Source organism: Erythrolamprus reginae, chromosome 1 (genome assembly GCF_031021105.1).
Source record: "Erythrolamprus reginae isolate rEryReg1 chromosome 1, rEryReg1.hap1, whole genome shotgun sequence".
NCBI lineage: Eukaryota > Metazoa > Chordata > Lepidosauria > Squamata > Dipsadidae > Erythrolamprus > Erythrolamprus reginae.
The window spans coordinates 388,654,204-388,680,337 of NC_091950.1; the positions used below are offsets into that span (position 1 = coordinate 388,654,204).

A 26,134-nucleotide genomic window follows, 5' to 3' on the forward strand; every position below is an offset into this window, starting at 1 on the left:
CTTCATTACATATTCAGGTTAAAGGCTTATATTTTATCTGTTTTTATTTTCCATATTCCCACTAAAACATTTAAAAAAGTACTATTCATGTACAAATCATATCATTTCCATTAAAAAAACACACTGATCACAATAATGCCATCTGATCTGACCTAATTAATGCAGGAACCACAAAGCTGGAAGATTCTCAACAATGGAAGAAAAAGACCAGTGGGATTATCACAACTCTAAATAATTGGCCCCATCGTCCAATGTGTCTCACTCAAACATGAAATATGGCCAAAGCATCACTTCGGTGAGAGAGCTTCTTTTTCTATTAATATCCTCTTATTTTCCTCTTTAGCAATCAATTTCTTTCATTTCAAATTAAAAAGAAAAGTCTTTTTAATTTCATTTCTTATGTTTACATTACCAAAATGTACCTAAAAGTAGTTTTGAAAATATGAGCATAAACTAACAGAAAGTATGGGGGGAAAGAAGGGGAAAAGAAATATAATAAAATATGAAGATTAGATGATAGCGGTGGCCTATCAAGAATGCACAGGCCCTATAGCTTAGAGGCAGGACACCTGCTTTCCATGCCAAAGGTTCCAAATTCATGCCTTAGCATCTCCTGAAATGGTTAGGGGAAACTCCAATAAGTGAGATCTAGAAAAATCATTGGTAAACCAGTACTTCAACAACACTGTGCTAGATGGACCAGTGGTAAAAGGCACTTCCTATGTTCCTAAGAATAAAAGCAATTTAAGGGGGGGGGGGGGAGTATATCAAGAGCAGGGAAAAATTATGACGAAAGCTTGACCCTGCCTTAAAAAAAGGTAAACAAGGTGGCACACCAGGAGGTTAGATGGAATATTTTTGGTTGGAATTGAGCTGCCGTGTTATCAATTTACATCAATGCATTCGGTTTGGGGAAGAGGAGCATGCAGCTATGCATTCATTGTACTGTGGAGGTGGGAAGGGTGGGTAAGGAGAGAGTAAAACTCGTAGATCATTATGGTATAAGCAGGGGCTGTGTGTTCCACATCAAGTGTGCAATTCAGAAAATTTACCCTGAAACTTAAGCCAGCAGAGATTCTTTTATTTGACACGAATCGTTTAACTATTTTCTTTTCGAAACTGAACTGTTAATTTTTTTTGTAAGGAGTACACAGTGGGCATAACATGGACATCAAGGTCCCATAAACAATGACATCAGAAGATAATAGGGAAAGGGAAGAGGATTGTCAAATTGGATGAGAGATGCTTGCCTCGTCCTTCCGTTCCTCAAACTTCATGTGCTGCTCAGGGAACAGCACCACTAAATGGACCGTGCGCAATTGCACCTATGCTCTCAGTTCAGAGTGGTGAGGAGGACAAAAAGGAAGCGGTCTTAAGTTTCAAAAAGGATTTCTGGGGATGCACACAGCTCTGGTTACAAGGAAAGGGGGGGGGGGGACAGGAGAGAAACAGACATGGTGTTTACTATGCATGGTGGCGCAAATTGGGGGTGGGGGTTCATCATGCCCCTGCATTTGGCAAATATGTGTGAACAGAGCGTCAACTTGCTTGTTTTGAGCAGATCTTCCTGTCTTCTTCTAACTTCTCTGCTTCTCTGCCTCCCTCTGTACATCTTCCCTCCTCCTCCCCATTGCGCACTTGCCAAGACTCCTGTTGTACGACAACAAATCCATGTGGGTGAAAGCTGGTCCCATTGGGGGTGGGGGGAGGAGGAATGCTGTGTTTTTTCTGCCTTCCCCCCATTGCACAGCAGGATAAAAGGGCCGCATGGTCTTAGGAGGCTGAAGGATGAAAGACCCCACCGCTCCACATTCCGCCCCCCAACCCAGAGGAGCAAGAGCAGCCTACAGGGGGACTCTCCATATTGGAGCCCCCTGACTTAGCTCACATACTTACCTGCTCTGAATAGTCATTTCCGTCTACGTCGTCACTGTTGGAGTGGCCTCCGGGGCTTTGTACATCTATCCCATGACTCTCCAGGATTGCTGCTTCTTCGAAAAAAGCAAATTGATCCCTGAATTATCTGCTGCAGGGTTACCAATAAGGATGAAGATGAAAAACCAGAATCTTCACAAGTGGGGCATTTAGTTTCTTGTAAGAACCTCAGAGGAAAACTCAGAACTATTTTTTTTCTTTATAGTTTAAACTCAGCTATGGGGGAAGGGGGAATCTGCAAGCCAAATTCTGCTCAATTTGCAGACTTTCTGATGCAGAGCTTGGATAAATTCTGATTTTACACATTCTCCTCTGGCTTTCCTAGTACTGGGGAGAGGCAACTATCTTTTTTACAGGATGCTAAAGTATCTTTCATGACCCTCTCTTTAAATTTAGAGAATTTATCAAATGCTAAATTCATAAGGGTTCATAAGGACTGGAAACATCTAAATAAAACTTCCTTCTACATCAAAACCAGCAAATCTCAATAGCTGCATTCTACAACTGGCACCCAGTTTGGATTATCTTCCTACGCTCCTGTCGCACACAGAACTTGTCCTACCAAATAGGCTTGAATTTAGGAGACCCTTAAGAAAGGCACTAAATGCACATTTGATTAATGAAACCATAATCAAAGGAATAAAGTAACATGTCTCTCTGTCTCTCTCTTATTTTTTATGTAGTAACTTTGACTATCCCTTTTCTACAATTTTAATTCTGTCTTGATGGTCCTTACAATAAACAAACTCATGCCCTAAGTGAAGTCCGCTTTTCATCTTCATTTCAATATGGTGCAAGCCCCTTTTGTGCATGTTATTGCACTATTAGAAAAAAGAAAATTAATTTGGTTGGAGGAATATAAATGCCAATTTTTTAAAAAAGAAAAAAATTAGGGAAAAAAAAACAGTTTCTATCCAGGGTCATCAGCCTTTGAAAATATTATAAAACTCCAAACTGGTTTTCTAGCTAGCACCAATCCCTTGACTTCAGAGCTTGCAATATAAATATTCCAGGTTGCAACTCACAAGTTATATGAAGATAACAAGATGCTTCATTCTTTTTTTGTAAGATTGCAAAGCATCTTAGATTCATGCTACTTTATTGGTCTGCTATCCATACCACTGTTTGGTGTTTGACTTTCTCGTACTAATGGACAAAATCTGTCAGCATCCTTTTGGTGTTGCCCCACCAGTCCCCAGACACCATCTTGCCATCTTATCCTAAGGAAGTATAAGAACATAAGAAGTTCCCTGCATGGATCAGCTCAAAGGTCCATCTAGTTCAGCATTCTAGTTCCAACAATGGCCACCAAAGTCCACAAGCAGGACTTGAAGGGAACAACTTTTCTCTGGTGGTTGTAACCTTCCGCAACTGGCATTTTGAAATACATTGCATTTAAAACTGCAGATTGCAGATCACTATCCCAGCTAACAGCCAATAAAACAATTCTGCGCCATCATTTGGTTTCGGGCCCTATGAAAAATAATTTTAATTGTGGGGCAACTACCGTATTGTGTAAAAACTGTCAAAAGTTTGCTTTTTCTTGTTTGTTCTCTCTTGAATCTGCTATCAGTCAATTTCACTGGAAGAACCTGAACTCTTAAATTATTTAAAAAGTTCAGAAATCTGGGGAAAGATTTATGCTTGAGGTTTTTCTCCGAAAGGATACACAAATTAAAAATTCAAAGCAAAAAGAAATTAATTTATGTAATTAATTGCACATTTATATGTTAAATATTTTATATGATAGATAGGCACAATTTAAAGCTCTTCTGCATAATATGTTAGAAAATTGTAATGTGTTATTTACTATTCTATATCCAAAGCATTTCAAACTCTGGAAAGTACCGGATACCTGTATTATTTATCAGTATACAAGAAATGCTAATTAAAGTGAGGACGTTTCTTTAAATATTTATTTTCTCTAGCAGAATGTTGGGTGCTGTATGGTATTATATTTGTGACTGTGGTGAGATGATAAAGAGGGAGAAGGATGCAAAGGAAAACTAAATTGGGGGACAGAGATGGGAACATGCCACTCTTCATGGCATCAGAAGGGCTTAATCAGAAGACACATTAGTCTGTGGTTGAAAGTGATCAGCTATAAGAGACATACCCAAAGGGGAACTCAGCAAACAATTATGCAAAGCTTTCTTCCTGCCCAGCTGTTGTTGCAATTATCACTCCCTACTTTAAACTTTTTTTAAACCAGCGACAGCAACCCAAAATAGGCACATGGCTGCTTCACCGGGCACATGGTTATCACTAATCCTTCCAATTTTACAAATTCACTAAATATTTGCAGGGAATAACAGTTAAGGTGAGAGGAACAAAAATGCTGCTATTCCTGCCAGCCAACTCTATGTCGAGAGATATACAATGGGGAGTATCCATTTGCTAACCTGCTTCTGCTCCATTTGCATGGAACATGAAGCCACAGCCAAGGCATGAAAACATAAACCACAGTTTCAGATCATAGTTTGGTGGAACATTTTAGTTACTCCTGGCTTAGAATAGATTTGGACAGCAGGCTAGGACAAACTTTATAAAGAGATATGCATCGTACAAACTTGTTCAATAACTTGAACAGCCTCTGCTTCACTTAGAGGACACTGGGAGAGATAAGGCAGGTTGTTCAAAATAACCCAACGGCAAAGAAAGCTTTTCAAAGCAAATTGTTGGTCCCAAACAATATGGTACATTGTAGAACATTCTGAGGTATGCTTTAGGGTTCATATGTAGCACTTACTATTATATTGGGCCTTATTGCCACCTTAAGTATATTAAAATTCATTACTGTATGGCCTAATATTCCCAGGTATTCACAGTAGTGGACTAAATATATTTCATCCATTGATCTTTTCATCAGACCAAGTATAGAGAGGTTTCAGTTACTGTGGATTTATCTACCACGTCTGCTGGAACAAACTTCCAGCAGACGTGGTTGGTAAATCCACAGTAACTGAATTTAAACATGCCTGGGATAAACATATATCCATCCTAAGATAAAATACAGGAAATAGTATAAGGGCAGACTAGATGGACCATGAGGTCTTTTTCTGCCATCAGACTTCTATGTTTCTATGTTTCTATGTTTCCAACAAAACTGGAAATCTCTAGGCTTCCTTGAAAGGCATGATGAAATTCCCTGACTTAAGGGACTTAAAGATGCTATCATACACACATACCGATGCTTTTTGACATGTTAACATTGATGAACTGTTCAGTAACCACAAAGGAAGAGAGAAAATTTGTTTTGACCATGTTGTCAAGCTTTTACTTTAAAAATATCATCAAGGCTCTGTTTTCCTGTTAAGAAAAGTCAATCATGTTCCATCTTTCTTCAGCAGTTCTTCAAGGCTGTCTGATACATTACCAATATTGGCTCGCCTCTTGATTTCTTTCCTTCTATTGGCAAACCAATTGTACACTTTGAGGGAGGTAACTCGCTCCAGGTCTGACAGCTTCTTTCCTGTTCGAAATAAAAAAAACCACCATGTTGGTTATGCTTGCTTTTAGAAGCTCCAGGGCGGGATTGAGAATATGTAGATTATCAGAGCTGGAAAGGATCTTGGAGGTGGTTTTCCCAAATCATGAGAGGCTATTTTCTAAATAAAAATAAAAAATAAAAATAAAACCCAAACTTTAAAACCCTTTTAAATATTTTTTGGTCCTGAAGGCTACGGAGCGAGTATAACTACATCACAATGAGTATCTAGGACTGAGGAGGACAGGAATTTTAGGGCTTAAGTCTTCTTGCGTTTCCCAACAAATTCAATAAGGAGCAGCAGCTTTGAGATCCTCCAAAAAGGATCTCAGGATCACAGATTGCTCACCCGATCTTATTTTTATAACCACACGCAGCCCTTAAATCTCACCCTAAGTTTTGTCCTTCTGAAGCACCTTTTGACTATACTGTTGGGTATTACTCAGTTCAACTGCCGAAAATATATCCTGCCCTTTTGAAGGTAGACAAAAACACTCTAGCATAAGGACAAGAAAGTCAACACTATTAATTTAGCACTTTTTGTTTTTTAATTAAAAAATGGCTTGACATACTTTGAGCTTCACAGTTCTCTTTCAAAAAGGCTTTTCTGTTTTGAAACACTCCCCAAAACTTGATGGTCTCCCCCTCGTTCCCACATCGCAAATCTCTTTTCTTCTTTCCTTTTTTAAATTTTGCCCAAATGGAAAATGTTCCTGGGATGGTGGATTACTACTGAAACTAAAAATGCATTTGGTTATTTTTAAAAATGGCATATTTGGATATTGTTTTTCTTTTTCTTTTTGTCTAGGGTTCTCGCAGTTTCTATTATAACTCTTGCATATAACTCTTGCATAGGATCAATAAGGAAAATATATGTTTAAGTAAATAAGGCAAAATATATATTAAGAGAGAGGAGGGGAGAGGCGGTAGGTAGGGTAGGGTAGGGTAGGGTAGGGTAGGGTAGGGTAGGGGAGGGGGAGGGGAGGGGAGGGGAGAGGAGAGGAGAGGAGAGGAGAGGAGAGGAGAGGAGAGGAGAGGAGAGGAGAGGAGAGGAGAGGAGAGGAGAGGAGAGGAGAGGAGAGGAGAGGAGAGGAGGAGAGGAGAGGAGAGGAGAGGAGAGGAGGAGAGGAGAGGAGAGAAGTCACATATCCCCTTCTTGGCTTCCTTGTGTACCTGGCTTTTGAATAACTGCATTACAGGCATTTGCAATTTCTTCTCTCTTGGCCTCATCAGGATATTGATTCTCATTGAAGTAGCTACAGAAGCAAAGAGAGTGTGTTCATCTTAGAAATTGTATTTCTTGTACACAAAATAAAGCCAACAAACTCAAGACACAAATCTTTAAGAAATCCTGTACAGAGGAAAAACAACACCAATTTTGAATACATAAAAGAGACTTGTAGACTGTGAAGAATAATGTTCTTCATTGCTTCGGATCAGAAGCAGGGGAAAATGCCCATAATAACCCCTATCAGCCAGGGATGGGTTCCAACTTACTTTGTTGCTGGTTCACTTCCTCCCATGCTGCATGGCTGTGCCTCATGGGCGTGCGGCACAAAGCGCTCACACGCATACGCAGTACAACCCCCACCCCAAAAAATTTTAAAGCCAAAAACAAAATAGCGACTGCATGTACAGTGCTGGAAACATAGTTTTCTGTGTATGTGCAGAAGAAAAAATAAAATAAAATATTTTTTTTAAAAAAATTTAAAAAAGATGGCGGTACCCACGCACCAGCACTGACCAATCCAGTTCAGTGATGTCATCATGACATCCCCAGTGGGCGGCTACCAATTCAGGGGAACTGGTCCGAATCCACCTCTGTTATCAGCAATTCCTTAAAACAGCTGCCTCTCTTTTTGGAATCATAGCAGGATTATCCCAGGAAGAGAGACCTTTGTCTTAAAGAGTTGCCAATGCTTTTTCTCTTTCGAATCAGAAGAGCTGCAAAACCCTTAATGCATATGAGCCAATGGTCAGAGTTCAAGTCAGAGGTGGGCAACCAGAAGCAGGTTCTTCTTCAAAAGTTCATCGTCCTGGTGATAGCTACAAGGTTAAGAAGTCTGTCACCATTAAACAAGATTGTATATCCAGGTTATAAAGAGATTTACAAATTACAAATTGGCATTATTTGGAAATGTTACTAGCAAAATGCGGTAACAGCCATTACATTCATCATAGACAAATACATAAATATCCATGTGAGAAAGAAGATAGGAATGTGTCTCCAGCAGTTAAAATATGTGCTAACATATAACTGACCTCTTAACAGGTAGGCTGGGGAGATTTATTAAATATTACTTACAGGTACTGATGTACTAATTTGGGGTGCTTAGAGCCTAGTAAGCTCCTAAATTGTATTATCAGAATATATTTTAGATCTGTCCAGTTTCCAGACCAAATTAGGGCCATGGACTTTTTTCTACCTTCTGAGATATTTCAACCCATTTCTGGATTATATCTGTTGAATTTATATTCTACCTTTTAAATTACAGTAGCTAACCATCAGAAGAATAAAATACAAAGGCCAATTTCAAAACACTGATAAATGCACCATTATAAACATATCTATAAAATCAAATCTTCCCCACCCATTTAAAGCCCACTAAGGAGGCATTCTAGCTGACCCATCAAAAACTTGTCCCGATAAAATCATTTTGATCTGCTAGTGGAAGAATAATTGCTTGTCTGAATTATCCTGGCAGGTAAGTTTTTGTTGTTGCTGTTTAAATGATCCTTCCTCTTTTCTTTCTGAAGATTTAAGGAAAAACAGGCAGAATTCTATTCCACTCCTCACTGAGAAGTATTTATTTATCAAATTTTGATGCTATCCATCATTATAAATTTTAAAAATGTGCAGGTTCATGTCTTCCAATATGTTCAATGTGCTGGTGTAAATAATAAGCATTAGTTAATGTTTTTAAAGTGTTCATATTTTGTTATCTAATCCAAGGAATATGGTTAGACGTTTGGATCAGCAAGGACATGTCACCGCAAAATTCAGTCTCATCAGTATGTTGCTTTTCCAACCACTCCATCCTCTTGGCTGAGAGTCCTCCAGCCTCCTCAGCTATTTTGGATTTTCCTTTGGGTGTCTTTTTTAGCAACATTCATTAACTAGTCACTCTCATTATGAGCCGAGGTGGCGCAGTGGGTAGAGTGCAGTACTGCAGGCCGCTAAAGCTGACTACTAGATCTGCAGGTCAGTGGTTCAAATCTCATCACCGGCTCAAGGTTGACTCAGCCTTCCATCCTTCCGAGGTGGGTAAAATGAGGACTCGGATTGTGGGGACAATAGGCTGGCTCTGTTAAAAAGTGCTATTGCTAACATGTTGTAAGCCGCCCTGAGTCTAAGCAGAAGGGCGGCATTAAAAAAACCCGATTGAATGAATGAATGAATGAATGAATGAATGAATGAGGTTAACAAGCAGGAGGAGGGAGATTGTGATCCTGCTATATAGAGTGCTGGTGAGACCACATTTGGAATACCGTGTTCAGTTCTGGAGACCTCACCTACAAAAAGATATTGACAAAATTGAACGGGTCCAAAGACGGGCTACAAGAATGGTGGAAGGTCTTAAGCATAAAACGTATCAGGAAAGACTTAATGAACTCAATCTGTATAGTCTGGGGGACAGAAGGAAAGGGGGGGGGACATGATCGAAACATTTAAATATGTTAAAGGGTTAAATAAGGTCCAGGAGGGAAGTGTTTTTAATAGGAAAGTGAACACAAGAAGAAGGGGACACAATCTGAAGTTAGTTGGGGGGAAGATCAAAAGCAACATGATAAAATATTATTTTACTGAAAGAGTAGTAGATCCTTGGAACAAACTTCCAGCAGACGTGGTAGATAAATCCACAGTAACTGAATTTAAACATGCCTGGGATAAACATATATCCATCCTAAGATAACATACAGAAAATAGTATAAGGGCAGACTAGATGGACCATGAGGTCTTTTTCTGCCATCAGACTTCGATAGATAGATAGATAGATAGATAGATAGATAGATAGATAGATAGATAGACAGACAGACAGACAGACAGACAGACAGACAGACAGACAGACAGACAGACAGACAGACAGACAAACAAACAAACAAATGCCATATTTTTCAGACTAAGAGAACTGCTATATGGAGAAAGAGTTCCCTCCAGGTATGCTGTTCCAGAAAGTTAGGTGTGTGGCTATACTTCAATTAGCTTTGCTAGTGCTTATCCTACTGGGCTCAGGCATTTTTTTTTGGGGGGGGGGAATGGGGCGTGGGTAAAGAAGAGCAGGGTAGAATGAAAGGAAGCAAAATAGGCAACAGATGAAGGCAGCCAGAACGTCTAGTTCATAAAACATATGTTTCTCATTATGGATGCTTAAAAATAGAAGCCAAATATTAACATAGGTACACAGGAGTCATACGGCTCCTGCTACAAATAATAGACATGGGGTGCTAAGGAAAGTCAGTTAATTAATGACTACGGAAAGTATCATCCAGCCCACCCGCCCCATTATTATTACTACCTGAAAGAATGGAGAATCGTTTTAAGAAACAAAGAACACAGGATGGAAAGAAGAAAAGAAAACCAGTTTTGAAACTGGCTCTTGTTTCTTTTGTGATTTGTGGGGTAGACATTTGAGAACTCTAATAATAATAATAATAATAATAATAATAATAATAATAATAATAAACGTTTATTTATAATGCCCTTTTAACAAAGGGCATAACAGCATGTTAGCAATAGCACTTTTTAACAGAGCCAGCATATTGCCCCCACAATCCCGGTCCTCATTTTACCCACCTCGGAAGGATGGAAGGCTGAGTCAACCTTGAGCCGGTGATGAGATTTGAACCACTGACTTGCAGATCTATCAGTCAGCTTTACTGGCCTGCAGTACTGCACTCTACCCACTGCGCCACCTCCGCTCTGCTCTCCACCTCGACTCTCTTTTTGTGTTCCCCAGTCTTCTCTTGGGTGCCTCCTTATCCCCTTCCTTTGGCCACCTAATAGTTTCACATCCCTCTCCCTCTCCATTCCTGGTGAGTTATCCTTACGCAGTGACCTTAAGGATACTTTCAGATTGTCTTGCAGAACAAAAATATTCCTCACTTCTACTAAAGTTGCAGTACAGTATTTAGCTCAAAATATTATACACGTACATTAAAAAAGAAGAGCCTGCTTGGTGAAATGGTTTAGGTAATGAGGCTAGAAAGTGGGAAGCTATGAGTTCTAGCCCCACCTTAGATACCAAGCCAGCTGCCTGATCTTGAGCCAGTTCATCGCTCTCAGCCCTAGGAAGGAGGCAGTGGCAGATCAATTCTGAAAAATCTCACCAAGAAAACTGCAAGGGGCTAGTCTTCAAGGCAAATGAATATGCATTTAAATACAATTATCATGCAGATCTCATAATCTCTTGGTTGAATTGGGCGACTAGAGAGAATTAATTAATTAATTAAATGCAAATATCGAAGTCTGGAATATGACTGATGCAATCTGTTTACCTCTCCTTCTGTTAAAAGCCTATCATGTTTTACCATTCCTACCACTATGAAGAATTCCTCCAGCTGCCCCTTCATACACACCACTCAAAGAAAGTATATTATTATTATTATTATTATTATTATTATTATTATTATTATTATTATTATTATTATTTAGATTTGTATGCCACCCCTCTCCAAAGAATCAGAGCGGCTCACAGGATAGAAGATAAAACAGCGAATACAAAACAAATCTAATTAATTAAAAAACTACTTAAGCTAAAAACCCAGTATATTAAAATCAATCAAACAATTTAATCGCAGCCATACATCACATTTATTGGCCAGGGGTATAGATCTAATTGCCCCAAGCCTGGCAACATAAGTGAGTCTTGAGACTCTTGCGGAAAGCGAGGAGGGTGGGGGCAGTGTGAATATTAATAACAATAAATAATAATTTATTAGATTTGTATGCCGCCCCTCTCCGAGGACTCGGAGGAATCTCTTGGGGGAGCTGATTCCAGAGGGCCAGGGGCCCCCACAGAGAAGGCTCATCCCCTAGGCCCTGCCAAATGACATTGTCTGGTTGACGGGACCTGGAGAAACCAACTCTGTGGGACCTAACCGGCCGCTGGGATTCATACAGCAAAGGCGGTCCCATAAGTAATTTGGCCCAATGCCATGTAGGACTTTGTAGATCATTACCAACACTTTGAATTGTGTCCGGAAACCAATCGGCAATATGGTTTAATCAACATTTGAATAGTGCCAGTATCAATACAAAAGAAACATTTTCTGAATGTCCGAAAGAGAGATTTGTGAGAGTCCTTTGGGAGTTGAGTGGATATAAATCTAATTAAATAATTAAATAATTAAATAATTAATTGAACAAACAAACAAATAAATGCTAAAGATATGTGAGTGTTGACACCCTAGTAAAGTGGTCCCCACTCCCAAATGTCTATCAAAAATTATTTGACTATACTAGGTTCAGAATGCAACGAAGGGGTAATGATTTCTGACAGTCTCAAAATGGGTGAGCAGTGTGGTCTGGCAGTAGGAAAAGCAAGCAGGATGCTTGGCTGCATAGCTAGAGGTATAAGAAGCAGGAAGAGGGAGATTGTGATCCCCTTATATAGAGCGCTGGTGAGACCACATTTGGAGTACTGTGTTCAGTTCTGGAGACCTCACCTACAAAAAGATATTGACAAAATTGAACGGGTCCAAAGACAGGCTACAAGAATGGTGGAAGGTCTTAAGCATAAAACATATCAGGAAAGACTTAATGAACTCAATCTGTATAGTCTGGAGGACAGAAGGAAAAGGGGGGACATGATCGAAACATTTAAATATGTCAAAGAGTTAAATAAGATTCAGGAGGAAAGTGTTTTTAATAGGAAAGTGAACACAAGAACAAGGGGACACAATCTGAAGTTAGTTGGGGGAAAGATCAAAAGCAACGTGAGAAAATATTATTTCACTGAAAGAGTAGTAGATCCTTGGAACAAACTTCCAGCAGACGTGGTTGGTAAATCCACAGTAACTGAATTTAAACATGCCTGGGATAAACATATATCCATTGTAAGATAAAATACAGGAAATAGTATAAGGGCAGACTAGATGGACCATGAGGTCTTTTTCTGCCGTCAGACTTCTATGTTTCTATGTAAGCAGTGAAGCCAAAAAGAAAAAAAAAGTGTAGCGTATGGGGGTAAATAGATGGGGTGGGGGAAGAAAGCAGCAAGATGTGCAGAATGAATGATTACAAAAGCCCGGGGATAAACCTTCAACAAATGCAATTGTGCTTTCTAGACAAAAGGCGCCCGTCAGGATGGCGATGGCTGATTGCAGAGAGAATCAAATGATCTCTTTTGTGTAGGGTGACAGTAAAGGATGAAAATGAAAAGTGGCCAAAATGTGTGAGCTGGACTAGAATGTGAAGCAATGCTAAAAAAGACTGAAAGATCCTTGAAGCTGTTCATTTCTATGATTTACATGGGACGCAGAAATGCTGCCAACCTGTACAAATCTGCACCATCAGAGACAGTATAAGCAGAGCACTGATAAAATTCAACTCTGATAATTGGTTAGGCAAAATAATTTTAGGTTCTGCATTAATGTATCCTACGTTGTGTGAAGTGTTACCATCCATCCTGCATATACAAAATTCTGTCAGGAAATTTATTTATTTATTTATTGGATTTGTATGCCGCCCCTCTCCGTAGACTCGGGGCGGCTAACAACAATGATAAAAGCAGCATGTAACAATCCAATCCAATACTAAAATAACTAAAAAACCCTTATTATAAAAGCCAAACATACATACAGACATACCATGCGTAAATTGTAAAGGCCTAGGGGGAAAGAATATCTCAGTTCCCCCAAGCCTGATGACAGAGGTGGGTTTTAAGAAGTTTACGAAAGGCAAGGAGGGTGGGGGCAATTCTAATCTCTGGGGGGAGTTGGTTCCAAAGGGCCGGGGCCGCCACAGAGAAGGCTCTTCCCCTGGGTCCCGCCAAACGACATTGTTTAGTTGACGGGACCCGGAGAAGGCCCACTCTGTCGGACCTAACTAGTTGCTGGGATTACACATTTTCAACATAAAACCTTGCTTTCCCTAAATGTCTATGGAGATTCTCAGCCATCTAGGCTATGGCTGTCCCAAAGTCTTCGTTTTTTCTTGAAGATGTTTTGCTTCTCATCCAAGAAGCTTCTCCAGTTCTGACTGATACTACCTACCCACCCACCCACCCACCCACCCACTCACTCACTCATTTATTTGATTTGAATGCCACCATTCTCCAAAAACGTGGGGCGGCTTACAAGATACAATATAAAACAGTGCGTACAAACAAATCTAATTACTTAAAAACTACAAGCTAAAAACCCAATATATTAAAACCAATCAACCAATTCAATCACAACCATACATCTTGTTGACTGTTCACTCTTGTTTATAGCACAGTCCCTTTAGTAGTTTCAAAATGGTTCTACACCTATTTGCACTATTCTGGTGATCCTGAGGGCCAGAGGTGGTATTCACTTACCTTCTCTACTGGTTTCCAAATGTGTGTATGCACGCATGCGCGCTTCACTTGCATGCACATCATCCACGCATCTGCACGGCCTTCCGCGCATGTACTTTGCTCACATGCACAGCTTGCATGCAGCTACACAATGAGCCTAAATAGGATGGCATAGCACCAGGATGGGTGAGCAGGACCACCTGCATGCCAGCACTACCTGTAGGGGTACAACCTGGCAGAAAACCACCTCTGCAGTATAATCTTAAGGGATTTGAGGAATCACAAGAAGGGCACTGCTGAGGGCACTTCTTCAAATGGTCTCAAATGGCTCTCAAAAATGTGCTAACAACCAGATCAGCAGTGGGTTGCTTCCGGTTCTGTGAACCGGTAGCGCTAGTGGTGGGAGGCTCCACCCACCCACCCACCTGGGCACCTCTGCAAATGCACAAAAGCGTCGCATGGGCAAACGCACACACAAACAGTAGCAACAGGTTTTAGAACCCAGTATTGAACCACATGATTGCAAGGCATATAAATCCTTCAGTCTTCCACATTCAATCAACATTTTACATCACTACTGCTTTCTCCAAAAAGATATTGACAAAATTGAACGGGTCCAAAGACGGGCTACAAGAATGGTGGAAGGTCTTAAGCATAAAACGTATCAGGAAAGACTTAATGAACTCAATCTGTATAGTCTGGAGGACAGAAGGAAAAGGGGGGACATGATCGAAACATTTAAATATATTAAAGGGTTAAATAAGGTCCAGGAGGGAAGTGTTTTTAATAGGAAAGTGAACACAAGAACAAGGGGACACAATCTGAAGTTAGTTGGGGGAAAGATCAAAAGCAACATGAGAAAATATTATTTTACTGAAAGAGTAGTAGATCCTTGGAACAAACTTCCAGCAGATGTGGTAGATAAATCCACAGTAACTGAATTTAAACATGCCTGGGATAAACATATATCCATCCTAAGATAAAATACAGAAAATAGTATAAGGACAGACTAGATGGACCATGAGGTCTTTTTCTGCCGTCAGACTTCTATGTTTCTATGTTTCTATGTTTCCATTTCTATATTCTTGCCTCCAGAAGCAGGGTTGAGTCTTGCTCAGAAAGCAGGCCATAAACCTTTCCAGGATCCGTCCATCCATCCATCTTTCCATCCTTCCTTCTTTCCTTCCTTCCCTCCCTCCCTCCTCCCTCCCTTCTTCCCTCCCTCCTTCCTTCCTTCCTCCCTTCCCTCCCTCCTTCCCTCCCTCCCTCCCTCCTTCCCTCCCACCTCACTCACTCCCCTCCTTCCTCCCTCCCTTCCTCCCTTCCTTCCCTACCTCCCTCCTTCCTTCCCTCCCTCCCCCCTCCTTCCTTCCCTTCCTTCCTTCCTTCCCTCCCTCCCTCCCTCCTTCTTGTGATTCCTCAAATCCCCTAACACTCTTGTCACAAAATCACAAAAGTAGATAGGTATATTAAATCTTCAGAAGGCTTAACTATATTTATTACTTTTTTAACCCTTCTCCACTCCCAAGAAAAGGGCCAGGAGAAAGGAGCTCCAAATCTTACTCATAATCCCATTAAGTGATGTTGTTATAAATCTTGCTCATGTGACCAACAGTCACTTAGACAATTGAAAAATGCCCTAGACTTGTTTGTTGTCAGAATTAAGCAGACAAATTGCTCCATCAACTAAGAATAGCTATGCATCTACATGAACATCTTAACAATAATAAATGAATGCATTTGTGTCTAAAGCTATTTTCACAATTATCAGGAACTGATAATTATCAGGACTGCTGACTGATAGTAATTATCATACACTATTATGTTTTAAAGATTTAAAAAGAGCCAGCATGTAAGTTTAAGATGGCAAAGTGGTATCAATTCTTTAAAGACGGATAAGGAATGTCACATTATTTACAATGTCTTAATGTCATTCCCTGAGACAAGCTTTCCCATAACTTCACTTCAAATAATGCCAATAGCCTATTTTGATGGAAGATATAAAGAATACATAATTTTACGCATTTATAATAATTCACCATTGGAAAATCTGAGCCTACATACTACATTGCAAGTTATATCAGGAACCTAGAGCTAGATTCATCATACCCTTGTTAACTTTAGTTTATAAGAAAAAAAACAAATCTGATGACTGATGTAGATAAATATTTAACCAAAAAAATTTAATTGTTTGCACTGGCCAAAAGGAAGATACGAAAGCATATGTTGAAAAATAGTGCTGTTAAAATTGGAGAGGATGTATTGAATTGATATGAATTGTAATTTTATATGAATTTTGCTAAAACATATGGCTGCAAATAAATGTATAAACTTATTATGCAACAATTGAAATACAGAAGTAATTTATATCAAGAAAGAAGCCTTAAGGATATAAACCAAGCATGCATGATACCTGCGCCAAGGCTCCAAGAGATAACTTTTTATCATAAAAGTAAAAAAGTTAAAAAAAATCTCACATTAAAAAAAAACATCCAGGCATTATGGGTGCACCACATTCCCTGAAGGCAAGAAAAGCTTCCAGGCTCAAGTGCAAATGCAGTGATGAACAGACTGAGCTACAGCCAGAACTGGAAACTCCTTGTTTTATGATTTCCCTGGGTGCCCTTAAGTAAGCTATTCTCTCATCTTTCCTCTTGCATTTGTAATATTGAGAAAATATTATTGATCTAATTTAATGAATGATGATAAAGGATTACAAACCCAAATGATGTACAATCCTCATTTATCTGGAGAACTCTAGCTCTGCAGTATTTGCTACTGATAAATAGGGATTGTTACTTTTTGTTATTTGATGATAACCTTGGTCAAATATAAACTCTGAGAATTGCTACCCTTCTCATTCAACCACATTGTATCCTAGAGTTAAGGGGTTCTATCTAGTCTCTGACATACTAAAATACTAAGGTATTATACAGCGGTGGGCTATGATCTAGAATGCTAAATTGTGCTTGCCGCCGTGGCTCCTAAGTTCTTGCGGGACCAGGGCGATTTTGCTGGTGCACCTGTGGAGGAAGCAAAACCATGCACAGAGTCGCAGGTGCGCCCGTGTTTCGGCATGTGCGGAATCAAAAAAACTTGCCGAAACACGGGCGCACCTGCAGTTCTGTGCACGATTTTGCTTCCTCCACAGGTGCAGCAGCAAAATTGCGCTGGTCCCGCAAGAACTTAGGAGCCATGGCGGCGAGTGCAATTTAGCGTTCCGGCTTGTAGCCCACTGCTGGTATTATATAATACTAAGCCTAAAGTAACAATGGACAGAAACTAACCAAGGAAAGAGGTAATCTAGAACTAAGGAGAACCTTTCTAACAGAGCAATCAACCAATGGAACAGTTTGCCTTAGAAGTTGTGGGTTAGGTTAGGTTTATTGGATTTATATGCCGCCCCTCTCCGCAAACTCGGGGCGGCTCACAACAATAATAAAAAAACAGTACGGTACACAATACCAAATCCAATGCCCACCCATCCAGTTACAATTTAAATTAATAATCTCATAAAAACAGTATATATAAAAAACAGGCACACAGTCAATCAATCAACAGAACAACATGGGCAAGGGGGAGGTGTTTTAGTTCCCCCATGCCTGACGGCAAAGGTGGGTCTTAAGGAGTTTACGAAAGGCAGGGAGGGTGGGGGGCAATCCTAATCTCAGGGGGGAGCTGGTTCCAGAGGGTCGGGGCCCCCACAGAGAAGGCTCTTCCCCTGGGTCCCGCCAGACGACATTGTTTAGTCGACGGGACCCGGAGAAGGCCAACTCTGTGGGACCTAACCGGTCGCTGGGATTCGTGCGGCAGGGTGCTCCATCACTGGTTGCTTTCCAAAAGAGATTGGACAATCATTTTCTTGAAATGGTTTAGAGCTGTGATGGTGAACCTATGGCATGCATGCGAGAGGTGGCATGCGACGCCCTCTATGTGGGCACACCAGAACTGCCCCAACTCAGTTCTGCCATGCATGTGTTTGTGTCTTGTGCTGGCCAGCTGATCTATGCGGCGCATGCATGGAGGACCATGCATATGTGGGGGGTATGCATACATTGTATTTTGCACATGTGCAGGAGGTGGGGCACATATGCATGTGGGGGCACATGCGGGGGGTGTACACACATTGCATTTAGGGTTTGCATGCATGCTTGGGCTCTCTGTCTAGAAACCATCAGTGGTTTAGGATTTTCTGCTTGTACTAGAAAACCTCCAAAGTTCCTTCCAACTCTATTAATCTATATTCTATATTGCTCAAAAAAAATGAAGGGAACACTCAAAGAACACATCCTAGCTCTGAATGAATGAAATATTCTCATTGAATACTTTGTTCTGTACAAAGTTGAATGCACACAACAGCATGTGAAATTGATTGTCAATCAGTGTTGCTCCCTAAGTGGACAGTTTGATTTCACAGAAATTTGATTTACTTGGGAGTTATATTCTGTGGTTTAAGTGTTCCATATTTTTTTTTTGAGCAGTATATATATTACCAAGCTTGCTGATTCTTACATTGGGGAGGTTCATCCTGAAATGTTAGAAAACTGATTTGGAACAAACTGAAGCCAGAGATTTGAGAACAAAACTCTTTGATAATCTAGTTCTACTTTTATTGCAGATCACTACAAAAGGTGTTCTTACAGCAGAGCTCTTAAGCTTCAAACGATATACCGTATTTTTCGGAGTATAAGACCTTTTTCCTCCCTAAATGAGGCTGAAAATCCAGATGCATTTTATTTATTTATTTATTCAATTTTTTAATGCCGCCCTTCTCCTTAGACTCATGGCGGCTTGCAACATGTTAGCAATAGCACTTTTTAACAGAGCCAGCATATTGCCCTCACAATCCGGGTCCTCATTTTACCCACCTTAGAAGGATGGAAGGCTGATATTCTGAATGTAACTTTTTTCAAAGCTTTTCCCCCCCAGCCCTAACTAGGTGCTAACGATTTTCCTAGCTCTTACCTTGCAGATTCTTTCATTGTAACTCTTTGTGAAGAATGTTTTCCAAACCCTGTCTTTGTAAGTCTTTTTATTGCTCTACTTGCTCCAAATGTTTCTTCCCAGCCCTAACCAGATACTAACAATTTTCCCAGCTCTTATCGGCTTGCAAATTCTTTCATTGTTACTCTTTGCGAAGAATGTTTCCCAAGCCCTAAGTCTTTGCAGGGTTTTTTTCATTGCTCTACTTGTTCCGAATGTTTCTTTCCAGCCCTAACCAGGTGCTAATGATTTTCCTAGCTCTTACTGGCTTGCAAGCTCTTTCATTGTTACCCTCTCTGAATAAGGTTTTTTTAAAGTCCTAATCAGGGGATAAAATAATGTGTTGAAGCTGACCAGACTATGGATACTAGCCAGATAAATATCTGGTAAGCAGATTCTTTCCCTTATTTTCTTCCCCCAAAACTAAGGTGCGTCTTATACTCCAGTTCATCTTATACTCCAAAAATATGTTATTTATGTCAAACTGTATATCGCTTTTTTCCACCTGTATGCCCTAACAATGGTTGTTTTAATGTGACGATAGACACCTTCAAGTTGTTATTCCATGGTCTTACTGGTTCTCAGGCTCTCTGTACTCAGACATGATTCTTCTAGCTTCACACAAAGAGTTAGCATGGCTGCCACTGAGCAAGGCCACCACTCAGATAGATGGGACTAAAAGTTTCAGATCATTTTTATGTACAATTTAAATATGGAGGAATTCAAAAGTTGGATTAAGGTGCCCACTTTGTTTCATAAATTGCCAAATCTATTGAGGTGGACTTCTTTTTTTCAATATGTTGTTGTATGTGCCTTAAGCCATTATAAGAGAGTGTCCTAAATCTATATAACAGTATATGAAATATTTGATGTTAATAAGTTTGTGTTTCTTTATAACCGAATTTACTTATTCTAAGTCTCTAAGGCAGACTAGAAATGTGAATGAATAATCATATAATCAAACTGACTTTCCATTTATATCCAAAGCATTTATCTGGAGTAACTGTAGCTCCCCTCTCAACAGAGAAAAGTAACTCATATATTGTGATTATCCACCCTTAAGTTTAAAAATATTTATTTATTTATTTTATTTTATTTTATTTATTCGATTTTTATGCCGCCCTTCTCCTTAGACTCAGGGCGGCTTACAACCTGTTAGCAATAGCACTTTTTAACAGAGCCAGCATATTGCCCCCACCAATCTGGGTCCTCATTTTACCCACCTCGGAATAATGGAAGGCTGAGTCAACCTTGAGCCGGTGATGGGATTTGAGTTTGACTTGTGCGCCAGTTAGAGTCCTATTTGAACAAAGAGTCTCTACTCACAGTCACTCATGCCCTCATCATCTCAAGGCTTGATTACTGCAATGTGCTCTACATGGGGCTTTACTGAAGGCAAATCATGTCAGACTAATCTCATTGAGTTCTTTGACTATGTCACAAAGGTGTTGGATCAAGGTGGTGCCGTGGACTTAATCCCTGGATAGTTCAGTGGATTTCAAGCTGGCTGAAGCATAGACATCAGAGAGTTATTGTTAATGGCGAGTATTCTGAGCAGAGACAGGTTACAAGCGGTGTGCCACAAGGGTCTGTTCTGGGTCCTATTCTTTTTAATATGTTTGTGAGTGACATAGGGGAAGGTTTGGTAGGGAAGGTTTGCCTATTTGCCGATGACTCTAAAGTGTGCAATAGGGTTGATATTCCTGGAGGGGTCTGTAATATGGTAAATGATTTAGCGTTACTAGATAAATGGTCAAAGCAATGGAAACTGCAGTTTAATGTTTCCAAATGTAAAATAATGCACTTGGGGAAAAGGAATCCTAAATCTGAGTATTGCATTGGCAGTTCTGTGTTAGCAAAAACTTCAGAAGAGAAGGATTTAGGGGTAGTGATTTCTGACAGTCTCAAAATGGGTGAGCAGTGTGGACGGGCAGTAGGAAAGGCAAGTAGGATGCTTGGCTGCATAGCTAGAGGTATAACAAGCAGGAAGAGGGAGATTGTGATCCCCTTATATAGAGCGCTGGTGAGACCACATTTGGAGTACTGTGTTCAGTTCTGGAGACCTCACCTACAAAAAGATATTGACAAAATTGAACGGGTCCAAAGACGGGCTACAAGAATGGTGGAAGGTCTGAAGTATAAAACGTATCAGGAAAGACTTAATGAACTCAATCTGTACAGTCTGGAAGACAGAAGGAAAAGGGGGGACATGATCGAAACATTTAAATATGTTAAAGGGTTAAATAGGGTTCAGGAGGGAAGTGTTTTTAACAGGAAAGTGAACACAAGAACAAGGGGACACAATCTGAAGTTAGTTGGGGGAAAGATCAAAGGCAACATGAGAAAGTATTATTTTACTGAAAGAGTAGTAGATCCTTGGAACAAACTTCCAGCAGACGTGGTTGGTAAATCCACAGTAACCGAATTTAAACATGCCTGGGATAAACATATATCCATTGTAAGATAAAATACAAGAAATAGTAAAAGGGCAGACTAGATGGACCATGGGGTCTTTTTCTGCCGTCAGTCTTCTATGTTTCTATGTTTCTATGTTTCTATGGGGCTACCCCTGAAGAGCGTTTGGAGACTTCAATTAGTCCAGAAAGCAGCCACACGAGCCATCATAGGTGTACCTAGATACACCCATGTTACTCCAACACTTTGCAAGTTGCACTGGCTTCCGGTTGATCTCCGAGCGCAATTCAAGCTGTTGGTTATTACCTATAAAGACCTGCATGGCTTAGGACCAGATTACTTATGGGACCACCTTCTACCTTACACATCCCTGTGACCGATCAGATCCCACAGTCGGCCTCCTCCGGGTCCCCTTAGCCAAACAATGTCGGCTGGCAGGACCATGGAGATAAGGGCCTTATCTGTGGTGGCTCTGGCACTCTGGAACCATCTTCCCCATGAGATTTGCACTGCCCCCACTCTCCTCCTCTTCCGAAAGGCTCTAAAAGCACAGCTCTGTCGGCAGGCCTGGGAAGACCGTTAAGCATCGACATCTTGCTCCAGCCTGAATGTGATTGTGAGATGAATGTTTTTATTATGGGGTTTAACTTTTTGTATCGCATTTTATTGTTGTTAGCTGCCCTGAGTCTGCGAAGAGATGGGCGGCATATAAACGTAATCAAATCAAATCAATTCAAATCAATCATTATCTAAAACATTCTCAGAATATTCTTGCACATCGATAAAATTATGCTGCATACTTGAGAACCATCAAGACCCCTAAAGTGGCCATTAATAAGTTATCAGGAATCAATTCTTGCACCAATGATATTATTCACTATTGTATATTTCCACATACCAGAGCAACATTGTTGTAGGCCACAACAATATCATATAATATGGCTTGTTCACTTGCATATCCTTTGATGTGATCTCATGCATATTTTTCATTGAGTAACCACTGATTGAATAACAATACACACATACACACATAAAAAATTATCTTGGGCTCTGTGAGATAGTCTAATCCAGGGGTTTCAAATTCAAGGCCCAGGAGCCAGATCTGGCCCTCAGAGTACTTAGATCTGGCCTGCAGGGCCACCCTGGAAACAGCAAAGGACCTTCTGCAGGCAAAAATGAATTTCCGAGTTCCATTTTTGCTGGCAGAGGACTCCGGGAGGCTGGGGAAACCAAAAACAGAGCTTGGGAGCTAGTTTTCGCTGGCAGAGCACTTGGGTCGCCACAGGTGTCCCCTACATGAGTGATGTTGAGCTGGCCATGCCCATCCTGGCCACGCCCATCCCAGGTCCCCAAGGTCAAACACAACCCTGATGCAGCCCTCAATGAAATTGAGTTTGGCACCCCGGTCTAATCTAATTCTCACCACATACAGTTGATATATTACCTTTCCATGACAGCCAAACATTCCTTTCTCCAGGTAAACCGACTGCCACGTCGCAAGCGGAAAGTCCCAGAGGTAGCAGTGACTGGTGGAGGCGTCTGTCTCCATTCTGGCTCTTCAACTGGAAGAGGGGCTGGTCTCATGCTTAATGTAGCCCCTGGAAAAGCAAAGCAAAAAGCATTTTTTTTCCTAAGGAACTAAAAATAACACCCAATCCTCTTCCCAGTCTGGCTGATGACAAGGAGCAACTCCCAGTGGGATGAGACTTTGTTTCTCTGAAATTAAAATTAAGATAACTAGCAATAAAGAGAAACAGAGCCCTGTGTGTATAACAGAAGAGCTCCTGATAAAGGAATTAAGTCAAAGAACAGTGCAACAGCCTGCAAGTTGTCACGTCAAGTCTCCTGACACCTCACATTGAAGCAACAGCTAATATTACAGTGCAGAATTCCAAAATAGAAGGCCCCATTTCCATTTTAGAGATCGTGAAAGGCACATACATATACAGTCATGTCTTTTTTTTTGTCTGATTGCTTATAAATATGATGGGTAGTGGGAAGGAAATTCTTAGCATTCTGGGTTACTACGTAAGGGAAGGACAGATTCTAGGCACTGTTGCTTAGCCTAGCTTTCCTAGAAAGTAGTTAACAAAGATAATACACTTGATTCTATGAATAAAATAACCTGACCGTGACATGAAAGTAATATTTTTTTTTCTTTTACATGTAGTGGTTGTGTCCTGAGACAAAAAAAATTGGAATAAAATTCACAAGGCTACAGGAGGTAATGCAAATAATGGTGGAATTTACTCAGGAGTTGTTCTTATTGGGAATCTTCAACAAAGAATATAGTAAAAGGAAAAATATTTAATATTGCATATTACAACTGCAGCTAGGATTGTTTTTGCTCAATTTTGGAAAAATGCAGAGACACCTCCCCACCCCCCGAAAAAGTAATAATAAAATTTACGACTGGATAAACTTACATTGGAATTAAGGGGCCCAAAAGAATCAGAATATTATGAGATGTGGGAACAATGGCATAAATGGATTGAATTAAGGAAAAGGAACAAGAAGATCATGATTAACTCTCAAAATTAATTAAAATGTAAATATGTGTATGCAAAAAGAAATATATAGTTATAAGGAACAAGATTTACATAAGAGTGCCATGATGATAAATAAAAATGAAACTTTGCTTTTTTAAATGTAACAATGCAGAAGTACTAAAAGTATGGTTGTATTTTTGTTTTTAAAGAAATTGTTTAAAAATTGAGAAAGTTTCTTTTTAAAATACATCACTTCATGTGGCACCACTCTAATTTAGTGTGATGGCTTATAACATATTGTAAGTAACCTGGTGAAATATAAGAGATACTTGTTTCCTCCTTAACATTTAGAGAATATTCCTAAAAAGTTCTTTCTTTCTTTCTTTCTTTCTTTCTTTCTTTCTTTCTTTCTTTCTTTCTTTCTTTCTTTCCTTCCTTCTTTCTTTCTTTCTCTCTCTCTCTTTCTTATCTATCTACCTACCTACCTACCTACCTATCTATCTATCTATCTATTGGATTTGTATGCCGCCCCTCTCCGTAGACTCGGGGCGACTTATATGCTTTCCCTCTTCTCTTATGCACACCCAACACAAAGAGTAATTATTACCTAACATTATGGCAAAACTGCCTCCTTCCTTGTCTGCACCTCCTCTCATTAAGTACTCCCTCTAATGTACAGAGCATTTGGGGTTTTGTATCTGAACAGCTGGAATGTTCATTAACATTCAATAACACCTTAGCAGTTTAGACAACAGCATATTTAAGCATATGAAAGCACAGATATTCAAGCTAATTAAAAAAGCCAGAGACTGTCAACCTACTTCAGATTAATAATGACTTACAAATGAATCTATATTTACCTCAGATTGCTTATTTTTTCCTGTTTAGTATACTTCATGGCAGCACAACAAACCCAGAAGATATAGAATATATGCTTTTTTATGTAAAAGGTGTGGTTGTGGATACCTGTGCCAACGACATCAGAGAAATCTCTACACAACTGTGTATGGTATGTACTAAAATAGGATCTCAACTTTTAAATGGATTTATTCAGCCTGCACTTCCAAAACATTGCAAATTAGAATACGGATATTCATAAAATTCAACATTTTTCTTAGTGCTGACATGTAATCTGCAATTCTAAAACAACATGAAAATACATAAATTAAGGCAAAATAAGAGCAAAAATATGTTTACAAGTTATGAATAGTTCAAAAACTACCCAAAAATATTTTTATTATTAAATTTATATGCCAACCATCTTGAGGCATATAAGTCCATATAGAAAATGTATATAGATATAAATATTTATGTATTAATGTACATATTCATAAAAGTGTATGCAGAGGAATGTACAGAAAAATCTGTAGAATTTGAGGGAAGAAGGGACAAATTTGCAAGCTAATTGAATTTTGGGCTCATAGTTCATTCCAAAATAAATGGATCAAAAGTGAAATTTACAGTTTCATCTTCAAACTGTAGCTTTAAAAATCTTTTAAAAATAAAGTATCAGTAGCTAAATGCAAAATATCGAGAGGAGGCTCTGAAAAGCAAAACTTCTCTCTGGAAATCCTTTTTTGGTGAACATCGGAGCAGAATGGGAAAGAATAAATTTCTGAAGCGCTAAGCTTCTAGGTAACAAAAACAAATAATTCTATGAGATGCTTCTTAGTTTAAAAAGAAGACCAAAAAAAAAAAATCTATAAATTTTCTTCTGCCATATTTCTGCTTCCATGTAAATCACTTATTATTGACAGGCCTGCTTTCTGAACACACAACACGTTTCCCCTGCTCTGCAGTTCCTCCTCTTAAGTATTAGAAATGGCCATGCAAAACAGTAGCAGAGCCAAGAGATTAGATCACTTGGCTACAAACCCTGAAAGCTTTGCTGCTTCAAAGCCCTACTTTTAATTCAGCACATGATGATTCTGTCATCCCACTCCCTGTAAAAGGAAAAACCTGGTAGAACTAAAACCCATTTTACAAGCAAAGAGTTAGTGATATACAGTGGTACCTCTACCCAAGAATGCCTCTACTTACAAACTTTTCTAGATAAGAACCGAAGGTTCAAGATTTTTTTGCCTCTTCTCAAGAACCATTTTTCATGTACAAACACCAGCCTCCGAAACTGTAACCGGAAAAAGCAGGGGGAAGCCTCCATGGGGCCTCTCTAGGAATCTCCTGGGAGGAAACAGGGCTGGAAAAGGTAGGGAGAAACCTCTGTGGGGCCTCTCTAGAAATCTCCTGGGAGGAAACAGGACCTCCACCCTCCCTGTGGTTTCCCCAATTCCACGCATTATTTGCTTTTACATTGATTCCTATGG

General features: G+C 39.8%; 1 protein-coding gene across 7 annotated transcripts in view; it reads right to left on the bottom strand.

Annotated features, from left to right (window-relative positions):
* HMBOX1 (homeobox containing 1) overlaps nucleotides 1-26,134 on the bottom strand; it is a 186,545-nt gene that overhangs the window by 11,275 nt on the left and 149,136 nt on the right. For 2 of the 7 annotated variants that reach the window (XM_070734851.1, XM_070734852.1), the window contains 5 exons: nucleotides 22,766-22,919; nucleotides 6,596-6,678; nucleotides 5,312-5,407; nucleotides 1,897-1,991; nucleotides 1,549-1,650 (listed from right to left, as the gene is read on the bottom strand). In XM_070734851.1, the coding sequence (XP_070590952.1) occupies nucleotides 1,549-1,650; nucleotides 1,897-1,991; nucleotides 5,312-5,407; nucleotides 6,596-6,678; nucleotides 22,766-22,919 (530 nt within the window). The remainder of the gene's footprint in view (nucleotides 1-1,548; nucleotides 1,651-1,896; nucleotides 1,992-5,311; nucleotides 5,408-6,595; nucleotides 6,679-22,765; nucleotides 22,920-26,134) is intronic. The other 5 variants (XM_070734854.1, XM_070734853.1, XM_070734855.1 and 2 more) reach the window with 5 other exon arrangements.